Source organism: Pteropus vampyrus, unplaced genomic scaffold, assembly GCF_000151845.1.
Source record: "Pteropus vampyrus isolate Shadow unplaced genomic scaffold, Pvam_2.0 Scaffold77, whole genome shotgun sequence".
NCBI classification, from domain to species: domain Eukaryota; kingdom Metazoa; phylum Chordata; class Mammalia; order Chiroptera; family Pteropodidae; genus Pteropus; species Pteropus vampyrus.
Genome location: NW_011888858.1, coordinates 2,299,137 through 2,310,852, shown reverse-complemented (window position 1 = coordinate 2,310,852; position 11,716 = coordinate 2,299,137). Strand labels below are relative to the sequence as shown.

The 11,716-nt window shown below is 32.8% G+C and overlaps 1 protein-coding gene across 1 annotated transcript in view; it reads right to left on the bottom strand.

The window, feature by feature from the left end:
• PPAT (phosphoribosyl pyrophosphate amidotransferase) overlaps positions 1 to 11,716 on the bottom strand; it is a 31,570-nt gene continuing 19,854 nt past the window's right edge. The window contains exons 2-11 of the mRNA XM_011362617.2: positions 11,133 to 11,199; positions 10,301 to 10,507; positions 8,447 to 8,559; positions 8,203 to 8,348; positions 7,638 to 7,710; positions 6,936 to 7,087; positions 6,461 to 6,588; positions 5,276 to 5,497; positions 3,484 to 3,604; positions 1 to 2,425 (exon numbers count right to left, since the gene is read on the bottom strand). Coding sequence (XP_011360919.1) covers positions 2,232 to 2,425; positions 3,484 to 3,604; positions 5,276 to 5,497; positions 6,461 to 6,588; positions 6,936 to 7,087; positions 7,638 to 7,710; positions 8,203 to 8,348; positions 8,447 to 8,559; positions 10,301 to 10,507; positions 11,133 to 11,199 — 1,423 coding nt within the window. The 3' untranslated portion in view covers positions 1 to 2,231. The remainder of the gene's footprint in view (positions 2,426 to 3,483; positions 3,605 to 5,275; positions 5,498 to 6,460; positions 6,589 to 6,935; positions 7,088 to 7,637; positions 7,711 to 8,202; positions 8,349 to 8,446; positions 8,560 to 10,300; positions 10,508 to 11,132; positions 11,200 to 11,716) is intronic.

Below are 11,716 nucleotides of genomic sequence, written 5' to 3'. Positions count from 1 at the left end.
TTTAAACATACTTCATTACATATATTTGTCACCAATACATCACAATGAGGTCACAAAAAAGTAGGCTTAGTTTAGTTCACAACAATATAGATCCTGTGAAAACACATTCTTTATCTTCTCTGAAGTTTACAATACTCTCTATATAAATTTAAAGCAGTTAAACAACATTTTTGATTAAATTGGTAAAAAACTGTAATTCAGACGTCAGAAACTTGTGAAATACAAGGCCATGATGGAGAAACATTTAGAATTTTTGTTGAATCACCAAATTGTCACAGTACTATATTCCTTTATAAAAGCATTTTGATAAAACAAAAACTATGAAAAGCAAAATAAAAACTATGAAAAACACAAAAGTCAAATGAGAGATTTTGGTTTAGTACTTTCCCTGAGTCTCTTGTTTTTAAAAAGCAAATGTTAAAAAAGGCTGTTTAAAATGGACCCATAAGTCTTGCCTCTTTCACGTCATGCTGCTCTGAGAAACATTTAAGACAAGAGACTATATACTCAAATGGTCCCAGGGCTTTATTCAAATGCCAATTTGCTTGCGTCACTGCCACAGGGTCACCTGGCCCACTGCTACCTGGCTGTATGTGGGCTTAAAGAGCTGTCAGGATTTTATCGTGGCCTACCATTATATAACATGTGAAACTATATACCAAATGAAGACACAAGATTTTAGTTATTAATAAATATTACATTTCCAAATGGATTTGAAAACTACATACATCAAATTATAGTAACTAAATAACACAGAAACAAATACTTTTATGTTTTAAAAATCTTACATAAACAGGAGTTGGGGCAAGTTGTCTTAAAATTTTAAATCTCAGATGTTATAAGAGAAAAACCTCAAAAAAATAAAATTCATTAGTCTCAATAAAACTAAGTAGGAAGAAGTGATAAGTTGATGTTTGGAATTAGATGGGTATGCTAATTCCAAAAAAGTAGTTGCCTCCTTGATCCCCTAATAAAATTGGCCGCTGCAATGTTTCTACTTGACCATTTAATTGCAATGATATGCATATGTATATAAATGTAGATAGGTATGTACTTACAAGTGATCAAGCACTTCATTCAAAATGCATATAATTAATCAAATTAAGAATTAAAGTTTTATTAGAATCTAAATTTTTTTTACTTCAAATGTACTAAGTTACTTGCTGTACTTTATACTATAAGGGCACTAAGAAGTATGGATCACACTTACTAGTCAAATGTAGGAAAACTTTTTCCACAGACATATTTTTACAGTTATTCTTAGGGCATCTCAAAGGTGGGTGGCAAAGCACTGCTAAACTGTATGTCTCCCTTCATCATAATGAAATCTCAATTGCAGACTAATAGTCAACATTTCAAAAGGTAATAACCATGCACTATCTTAAAATCTTGAGGAGTAAAACGATGGCTCTAAACATCAAATATACGACACTTATTCACATTCCTATTAATTATTTTAGTAACGTAAGTACCCCATTGCACAGGTGGGGAAAAGTGAGGCACAAAAAGGCATTTTTGAAAAAGATTTGTCTAAACAGGGAAGCCAAGGTTATAACTACAGTCAGAACTCTATAGAGAGTTGACACCTTTGGGGTATAACGGATTCAAGATCTGCGTGAAATGTTATATTTAACTCACCTGTCCTGTTTCCATCACACCATCTAACTTCTTGCAAATTCTTTAAAGCATGGACCTGGCAAATGCCACTTACCACCTCCCATCTCTAACCAGGGGAAAAAGGCTAGCCAATGCTTGTGTAAAAAAAGAATACCAATATTGTTGTATTAAATGTAATTAGCAAGGTTCAATTATGAAAATATTCCATAACTGAATTTTAATAACTCAAGAAACATTCCACAAAATTCTATAAGAATTTGTGGGAAGGTACAGTACCTGGCAATCCCCTCTAAAACAGAAAATTTACCTATCCTTTGCATTACTGTTGACAATCTCATAATCGATAGCTTCAAAGCACTCAACTACTAAATAAAACTGAAAGGATCATCCAAGTTCCTAGATAACACAAAAATATTTATCTATGTTCATTAAAAAAAGCATAGCACTTTGGTACCCCTTTCAGGAAAAAAACCTCAAAACGTATAAAAGTAAACATAACCATGTGGCATTTTACATTATACAAAGTAACAGTAAGCTGACAGGATAAGGTATAACCACTATAAATAACTTCTTGACCAGCTTCATATCTTGAAACACTGTACAACCCCTACCAGCTACCAATCCAGTTCCACAGGGTATTTTCCAGTGAGACAAGCTGTGCAATGACCACTCTTTTCAAAGCACTCCAGACCATTCCCATTTTCTTGAATCATAATATCTTGCTTTTTCACTTTCTGTTTTTTGAATGTTATCCCTTGTACAGATGAAACCAGTCCTTCTACTGACAGATACACAACACTGTTTGCTCCTATACAGGGGGAAAGAGGAAAAAAGAAAAATGACATGAGACTGCTTTTGGAAAGGAAGAACTGTCTCCACAGAGAATAGTTATGAACAGAAAAACTTAAACCAGAATAAAAATTTCTCCTTTAGCCGCTCTTAAAAATAAAAGTGTGTTTGTGTGTGTGTGTGTGTAAAATCAATAAAACTTGGGGCTTTTATTATTTTTTTTAAATTTTAAATCGGAATTTAAAATAGCAGTGGTGGCTTCAAGTCTAGAATGCATCCATGAGGCTTCAGGGGGTAATTTTCATGATTAAGACAATAGATTTTGAAATCAAGATCTGGGTTCTAATTTATGCTGAAGGTCACTTACTGTTCCTAATTCCATTTTTTTTCATCTCTAAGATAAGGAAAACAAACACTGCCTAATTGTAGGGTTTTTGTGATCCTATTACAATAATACAGATATATTCCTGGCAGGGTGAGTGCTCACAATATTATATCAGTTGGGCGATATTCAAAATATTTAACTGGTAAGACTCAGGCATGACCAGTCAAAAGAAACACCAGCCATAAACAGCCAGTGGGGAGGTACCAAGGCACACTGGCTGAACACTTATGTGATATTTAAATAGTTTACACCTCACCTGAATTTCAAAGGCAAATGTCTTATCCAGGATGACCTAGATCTCCAACTCTCTTGACATCATTTTTAAAGATAAGCCTAGATACACTTTTCATTTTTTTATTTGTACCCAAATCCAAATTATTCTATTAGAATCTGTGGCAAAATTGTTTTTTTCTTGGAATCTGACCTTTGGGAGGCTTCAACTGATATGCTTGCAGTTTCCTCTCCCTGGAAAGCCTTTCCTCCTGTCCTTGACTGCACACTGACCTAGCTCTCCAACACAGAACTTACTACGGTGTCTCTACATACCAGGCGCTTTCACTATTCAGAACAGTGTTCAATATCTGCTCAATATACACAATATTGAACATTTTCTTATTAAAAGTGTAAAGACTGACAAGCTTTGGATTTTCTGTTAATAAATGAATAAAGTTTATAGGAATTTCAATACCTACCTAGATATTCTGCAAGATGCTCAAATTCTGGTTTATTGGCAATAAGCTCTTCTTTTGTTGGTATGTTTATTCCCATGAAGCATGGATATTTAATTGGTGGTGAAGCTACTCGAATGTGTACCTTGGAAAAAAATCATTTCATACATTTGTTATTTTAACATTCATTGTAAGAACGATTACGTAAAATTCTGTCACTGACAAATGCAACATAAAATTGTTTCACGGAATATTTAATAACATGAGATATAAAGCAAACCATAAAATTTCTTTCACTGAATAATAGATGGAAAGGAATCCTGGAGAATCATGTGGTATACACATAGAACTCCAATTTTCAGACAGAATTACTTTCAGAATTCATTCATCACTGAAGAATCTTACTGGAGCAGCCCTGCTCTAGACTCCAAAGTGTCCTGGACAAGAATTTCAAAATGTCAGTCACTTGTAAAGGAGGGTTCTTTATACAGAGCTGCCCATTCTTTCTTTCTGTCACCTATTAACAAGGCCATTTCTTTATTCTGATCTACATCTCATCATTTAACGACTTTACACTCCTAGGACCACGTTCGTTTTCTCTAGTAATTCTTGGATGACACTTTTGCCTACCTCTTATTTTACCATTTTATTTTCATTTATTTTTTTATTTAATCTTTTTTAAATTAATTTTTATTATAGTGACATTGGTTAACAAAATCCAGTAAGTTTCAGATGCACAACTTAACAGTAAGACATATATATTGCATTGTGTGTTCACTGCCTATAGTTAGATTTCTTTCTGTCACCACATATTTGACCCCTTTTACTCCATCTTCCTCCCCGCTCCTCTATTTCACCATTTAAAAAATACCAACTAAGTAGGATATAACAAAAGCCTTACTACTGCAAGAGCTATTTTTGTCTATTATTTTGTCTATTATTATTTTCTGCTTTTTGTCAAGAACATTTACAAGGCTGTAATTGGTGTCCACATTAACTTTTTGCCATTCTTACAACAGCAAAAATTTTCCTATGTTGTGCAGCCTTCATTATAATTTTTAATATCTACATTGTATTTCATCATACTGATGTATCAATTTACTAAATGATTTCCTAGTGATAGATTATATAAACCATTTCTAGTTCTTTTGTTTTTGTCTATTTTTTTACTATTGTAATAGATGCTGGATTTACTTTATACCTTTTTGTTTTTCTAACATGATTTTCATAAAATTCCAAAGAGATTATCATGATCATAACTGGTCATAAAAAAGAATGGAAAATCATAATTATCTTTGAAGCTTTCTAAATATGCTGTCAAACTGCTTTCCATACCACTTTCTCTTACAATAGATTTTATTTTTATATCCATTCAACCAGTAGTTGTAAATGAGATCTCACTTCTATAATTTGAATTCTGAACTATTTAGATTTAGAATAAGCTTTGAGATTTAAAAATATAACCTAGTGTGTCAAATTTATTACACCAGAATTTGTTCTACCTCTTCAAAAAGAGAGTAATACTCTACAAATTTAAAAAGTATTCTATTTTGTGTTTTGTTTTTAAATTAATATTTTAAAAAATTTTAAGCTTTCATATTGAGCTTTTTAATCTACTAAAGATTAGCATATAGTTTAAGAGTGACTATTACATGTTTTTCATGTTGTTGCAGTTATTCCTGAACCAGCTTAATTTAAGAAATGTCAATTTATTATATTGAACAATCCATTTTCATTCACTGTGATAACTGCAATTTTTATGCCAGTATCATATGTTAATTATTGGAGCTTTAGGATATGTTTTAATATTACTTACCTCTTTTGCACCAGATTCTTTGAGCAGTTTGATTATGGGTGAGATGGTATTACCTCTCACAATTGAATCATCTACAAGAACAATTCTTTTGCCTTTAAAGTTGTCTGATAATACTCCAAATTTTTTTGCAACACCAAGTTGTCTTAACCTCATGTTTGGTTGAATGAAGGTTCTTCCTACATACCGGTTTTTACATAGTACCTCCACATATGGAAGCCCACACTGAGAAGAAATAAAAAGACAATGAGCAGCAATATACAAAGAACTCTAGGTTCCTATTTACTCTAGGTCATGCTTCCATTATAATACGTACGTAAAAATTTTAAATGTGGTTGTTATTCTGAACTCTCTATTATCAGATTACAATTTTCCTTCATTGTTTAAACTGTAGGGGAAAAAGGCAAAAAGAAAAAATATTGAAAGTAATATACTTGGTGGAAAAACCAACTCATTTTGCTAGAATCTGTAATGCTTCTCTCTTAAATATTATTTCTTCATCTTAGAAGAGAATATTAAGCATGTCCAGATGTGAGAAAGAATAAATTACTATCAAAAAAACTCAAGTATTTAAAAATTAGCAGAAAGAAAGGAATTAAAACCAGTAGGCTAAGGAGATGCTTTTTGAGGGACAAGAGGTGATTTATCCATCTTTCAAGGTAATAAGTCTCTAAAATGTGCGCACATTTTTTAAAAAATTAAAAAACTAAATTTTCCAACATAGTGAATGCTGGGTATTATACCCAAGGACCACTATAGTTTTATAATCTACCTAGTTATGAAAAATTAAATTAAGCATAGTACTAAGAACATTATACAAAATGAACATAAATGGCTTTATTATCACCCATGTTCAATAAGGAACAAATGTACCAGTGCCTTGTGAGGGTATTTCAAGAAGGAGGTTTTAATAATAATAAATGTTACCACTAAATTCTATATATATTCATTATGTTATCTTTTTAAAATGAAGGAGATCATTCTCTTAGTCTTTAGGTGAACCTTTTTGTGGACTCCACTAACATAGTGCAGTGGAATAAAAAGGCTGGAAAATAATTAACTCTTGTAAAGGAACCAATATTTTCTTTTTACCTACAATACACTAATGTGTTTCTCTTTATACACAAGGATTTCTAATTCCACTACTAGAAGAACAATTCACTGCCTGTTAATTAAGAGAAAATATACCTTTCCAGCGTAACCAAGAGCAGCAGGCGTAGCAGATTCTGGAACTGTGCTAACCAAATCTGCATCCACAGGGGCTTCAATTGCCAGCTGCTGACCACAACGGTATCTTACTGTGTAAACCATTTGGTCTGGAATGTTTGGAAAAACAACAGATTATTTTATAGATTGAGTACAAAAAGAAAAGCAAGACATATAAAACCACTAAAGTGTTAATACATAAACTAGAGAATTAACTATTTTTAAAAAATTGACCTTAATACAGATCTTAATACAGAAAATCATAACCCTTACTCCTAAAAAAAATCCAAGAATCAGATAAAAGGAAAAAAACAGTGAGCTTACAATTTGTAGGCTCAGTCTCACATCTATAACATGTAACATGTGTCTTCAAAGATCCAGACAAGCCTTTAGGCCAAGAACTGCCATGTTTCAATGAGATAAATAACATTTATATCAATGAACCTATTTTACTTACCTTCAAATATACTATCTGGTCTTGCAAAATAAACATATTCAAAGATACAAAAAGCCATTGGGTTTCCTTCAGACCTTGGTATAATATCAAGAGTCTGGATATTATGTCTGGATATTTCCACAATCTCTCCAGGCAAGACTTCACGGTAATACCTTGGGAAACGATATTAAAGACAGAAGACTTTAAATAAACCAGTCCTTAAGGTTGATAATAACATCTATTAAAGTAAACACAGAGTTCCTTATAAAGGAAAAATGGTTCAATTCTAGAGATGGCTGAAAAAAATAAACAAGTAATATCCCTCCAGAAGTAATTTCTATAAATCTGTTACCCTAAAATTCTAACCAGAATTAAAAAGAAAAAGAAAACAGCTCTCAGTTTTACTGATTTTTGAAAGAATAAAGGCTAAATGGAACATTGTTATCCTGGCTTAAATTTTTTGATCATAACTATTCCTCGTTGAAGAGAATTCTTCCTTTCTAAAATAAGTCTTATGGCATTTTGAAAGATGTCAGTTTCAGATTAGATGGTATTAGTGGAACATTAAAGTTAAAGTAAGTGTAAGTGCTGAGCACAATGTACAAAAGAGAGTGCATTTATAAATAAGTCTTCTAGTAGACACTAGAAAAAAAACTTTCATGTAATAATAAATTCTTATACCAATGTGGAAAAAGCTAACATGCTAAGTGAGATAAAACTTACCTTGCGCCAATAGATAAAAAGCTACAAGATTCTGAAGATACCACCCATCCTTCTGTTTCCAAAGATTTTTTCTCTGTAAATGGATTCAAAAAATTTTAAAACATTTCTATTTCAAGACAAAAATTAAACACCAAATAGATAAATAAAAAAAGCTCACAGAATATTCTTTTCTATGACTTTAAGAGCACATGGATCCTCATTTGATTTGAGCCAAAGATATAATTAATGATCCCTAGATTCCTCCAAACATTATGATTTCCTAGCTCAAATAAGACATCTGATAAGTCAAAAAGAACATCACTGAAATCATATTACACAAATAAAAAGCTGGGCAAAGGCTATGAATAGGCAATTCAGATAACAAAAAATAGGAATGTCCATTAAATATATTAAAAGGGGCTGATCTTCAGAAATGCTCAAGAAAACGTACTTTAAAAACTATCACTTTTTTCTTTTCTACCTAGCCCCTTCTCACTCATAAGTTTCGTATACCTAATGCTTTCAGGCAATAGAACAATGACCTGGAAAAGCATTATGAAATTATATTCCTTTTGAAGTTCATTACCTTTATCATTTATATCAGATACAGGAATAAGACGACCAATGCATAGAGGACGATTTCCATAAGGATCTCGTACTGCATAAATAACATCTCTGTGCATTATAAGTAGGGAATATGCTGTGGGTGCTTCCTTCATTAAGTTTTTAATCCTGGAATGAATTAAATAATTGAATGAATAATTTCATTTATAAACACACGCTAGGCAAAGTTCTCATTATCAAAGCTGCAAGCTTAAATTTACAATTACCTTGCTACCCAATCTGGGGTGTCATCTTGTTCCTGAGGAGGGGTATATGCCAGTAACTGGGTAATCATTTCACTATCAGAACTTGTTGACAGACCAATACCATGACGCAGAAGCTATTTAGAAGTCAGAAAAGTGTAATCGTTAGAGACAAAGCTCCACCTCACCCCTCACCCAATAGCCCATCATAATAGGAAGAGATCAGGCATTGCGTGGATGATCAGTTATGAAAATCTTTCATCCTACTAATGGTATCTGTATATAATATTGGAGAATGGCTGCTGAAAGCAATGGGAAGTCTCTGAAGGTTTTCAAGCAGGAAAAAAAGGGCTTTAGGAAGTGTATAGAAAAGCTTTTGAAAACTGAGTTTGAAGGAATATAGACTTGCAATGCGGGAGGTAGGGCTCAGAAGACATAAGAATTGAGATTGTGGTTCAGACTTTTTCAACCCTTGACACTCCTGACAAATAGGACACATTCCCATGAGAGTGGCACACTATAGTGGGGGCTCTCAAACCAGGTTTGTTGGCTCATTGATTATCGCTGATAGAACAAAAGAAAGGAATCAATTGTATTGAATGATTAAGTGTAGATGTAATAAAAATGAGTTGAGTGCATTGTGATGACTATGAGGGTCTGAGCAAGCCTGACCAGGACAAAGGGCATCACCACTGATAGGCAGAGGCTGAGTTTAAACAGACACTGCAGAACATTTTCAGCAGGTGACTGAACGCACAGTGGTAAAGTCTAGCATCTGGGCGAGGGGTTGTATCTAGAAATAATGACCTATGTATTGTTTTAGTAGTTATCTCAAGTGTGAGTTTTATTAATTTTTATTTTGTATTTATATTTTTCTGATTCTGAATAAAAAATTTTTTATTCAGGGACAGAAAAGTATATCATTGTCATTCAGAATGACAGAGCCTAAGAAGAGGGCAGGAAGGACAAATCTCTGGAAAATAACTAAAGTTAGAATTGAAAATAAAAGGACAAATAGTATAGAAGCGTGGGTTCTAGATATTTTCCACCCACCAATTCACCATTGTTTGACTTCTGTAATTATTTATCCCATGTGAAATGCCTGGTTCTAGAATGCTAAGGAGAAAATGAGTAAGAGAGAGAGAGAGAGAGAGAGAGAGAGAGAGAGAGTGTGTGTGTGTGTGTGTAACTATTCTATTATTAAATACCACGTGAGGTTTTTATTTCTGAGGTTATCAAATCAAGATTACTGGAATTTAATGAACTGAAAAAACTTGGCATCAATTAATGAATGGCAAGAATAGATAATTAAGAAGCTATCAGAAATATAAAGATACCAAGTAGTTTTAAAAAAAGGGAAGATGAAATGATGAATGAAGGCACAGGCACCACTGATACAGAAAGTACCAAAAAACATGCTATGAACAAAGAGAATATGACTGTCTTTGCCCTTTTCTCAGGCTGTTTCCTATAATTGTTTCCGAATACCTTTTTCTTATATTTGTCATCTAAAAGTTTACATTCCATTTTCTTCTTGTTTTTAACATAAGGACAAAGTTAAAATGATACCAAGAGTCCATAAACCTTGATTACCTGCGGTTGTAACAACAGCCATAAATCAATTTTTCCAAATCTCTACTCTAAAGCAGTGCATCAGAGTCACCTCGGGAGCATAGTTAAATGTAGACTCAGCACCCCCCACACCATGGGAACGATATTTTAGAATCTGAAATTATAACAAGTACTTCAAGTAATTCTGATTGATCTTTGCAGTTAGGTAATGGGTGGCAACAATTTGAAAATATCCTTTATCAAGATTCTAAATAATTTTTTTTCATTAATTTATCCCAAACATAAAAAGAGTTAAAAAAAACTTACCTTTTTCCTTAATCGAGTAGCATTGACCAATTCGCCATTATGTGCCACAGCTATTTTCCCATGAAGTGTTTCAACAACAAAGGGCTGACAGTTTTCTAATTCACAGTTTCCTGTAGTGGCATACCTCGTGTGTCCAATTCCAAGATTTGAAGTATATAATTTCTTCAAATTGTCTTCAGTAAAGACATGATTTATAAGACCCATTCCCTTGCAAAGTCAAAGTGAAAGCTCATCTTAGAAAAAACAGATTACTGGGGCTACTGAGTAGAGGCTTTTATAAGCTTCTGCTCAGGTAATTCTAAATTAAACAATGCAGTTCACTTAATTTCTCTGTGCTTCAGAATTCTAATTGTAAAAACAAAAAAAAAACAAAACAAAAAACTAACATAACTATAAGAACTGTAAAGTATTTTAAAAATTTGAGGCAAAATTCACATAACAATAAATTATCCATTTCAAAGAAAACAATTCAGTGGCATTGAATATATTCACAGTGTTGAAGTGCTCGTTTTATGCAATAGTTTTCGTCAAAACATTGGAGAACAGATGCATTAAGCAAAAAATTTGTCAAATATAATAAACTAAATTATTTGTATATCAAAAAGTTAAAGCATGTTAAAGAATTTAAATAAATGATCTTTTTGAGTCAGTCTAGCAACCATCACTGGGAAAGAAATGCATCCTAATTTGACAAATAGAAACAGCTGATCCAAAGAGTATTACTTCTAAATGCAAATTATTTATTCAAATTTCCTTTCCCCACCCCATATACTAGTTATCATCTGGCTATCGTTATCTTTATGATCAACTTTTTTTTTATGTTCAAATATACCTTGTGTGTTCTGAATGTTGGTACTGGATTCCCATCACTGGTGACAATACCAGCACTCTCCTGACCCCTGAAAATATAAAAAGGTATTGACTTAAACTTACCCTATTGATAAAGTTAATGAAAATTTAATGAAGCATACTTTCTCAAAAGAATCCATTAATTCAGTCTGACTAAACATCAAATGCTACTAGTACCAGTACCATTCCTACTCATGACAAGACAACAATAACAGCAGCGGATGAAATTGTCTGAGTTCTAGCTAATATGCCAGGCACCGTCCTAAGCATTTACACGAATGATCTAATTTATTAGGCTTCCACAACAATCCTGTGAAGTAGGTACTATGATTACCATTCCCATTTTACAGATGAGAATACTAAAGCAACAGAAATTAAACAACTTGCCCAATGTCACACGGTGGCACAGCAAATATGAGAACACAGATAATCTGACTCCAGAATTTGTGCTTCTAGCCTCTGTACTATGTGACCTCTAAATAAGGTCGAGTATGTAGATGAGTATGTAGATAAAAACAAAAATCTCCAAATAAAATAGGTAAAATGCTTAGCCATGGGTAGTAGAAT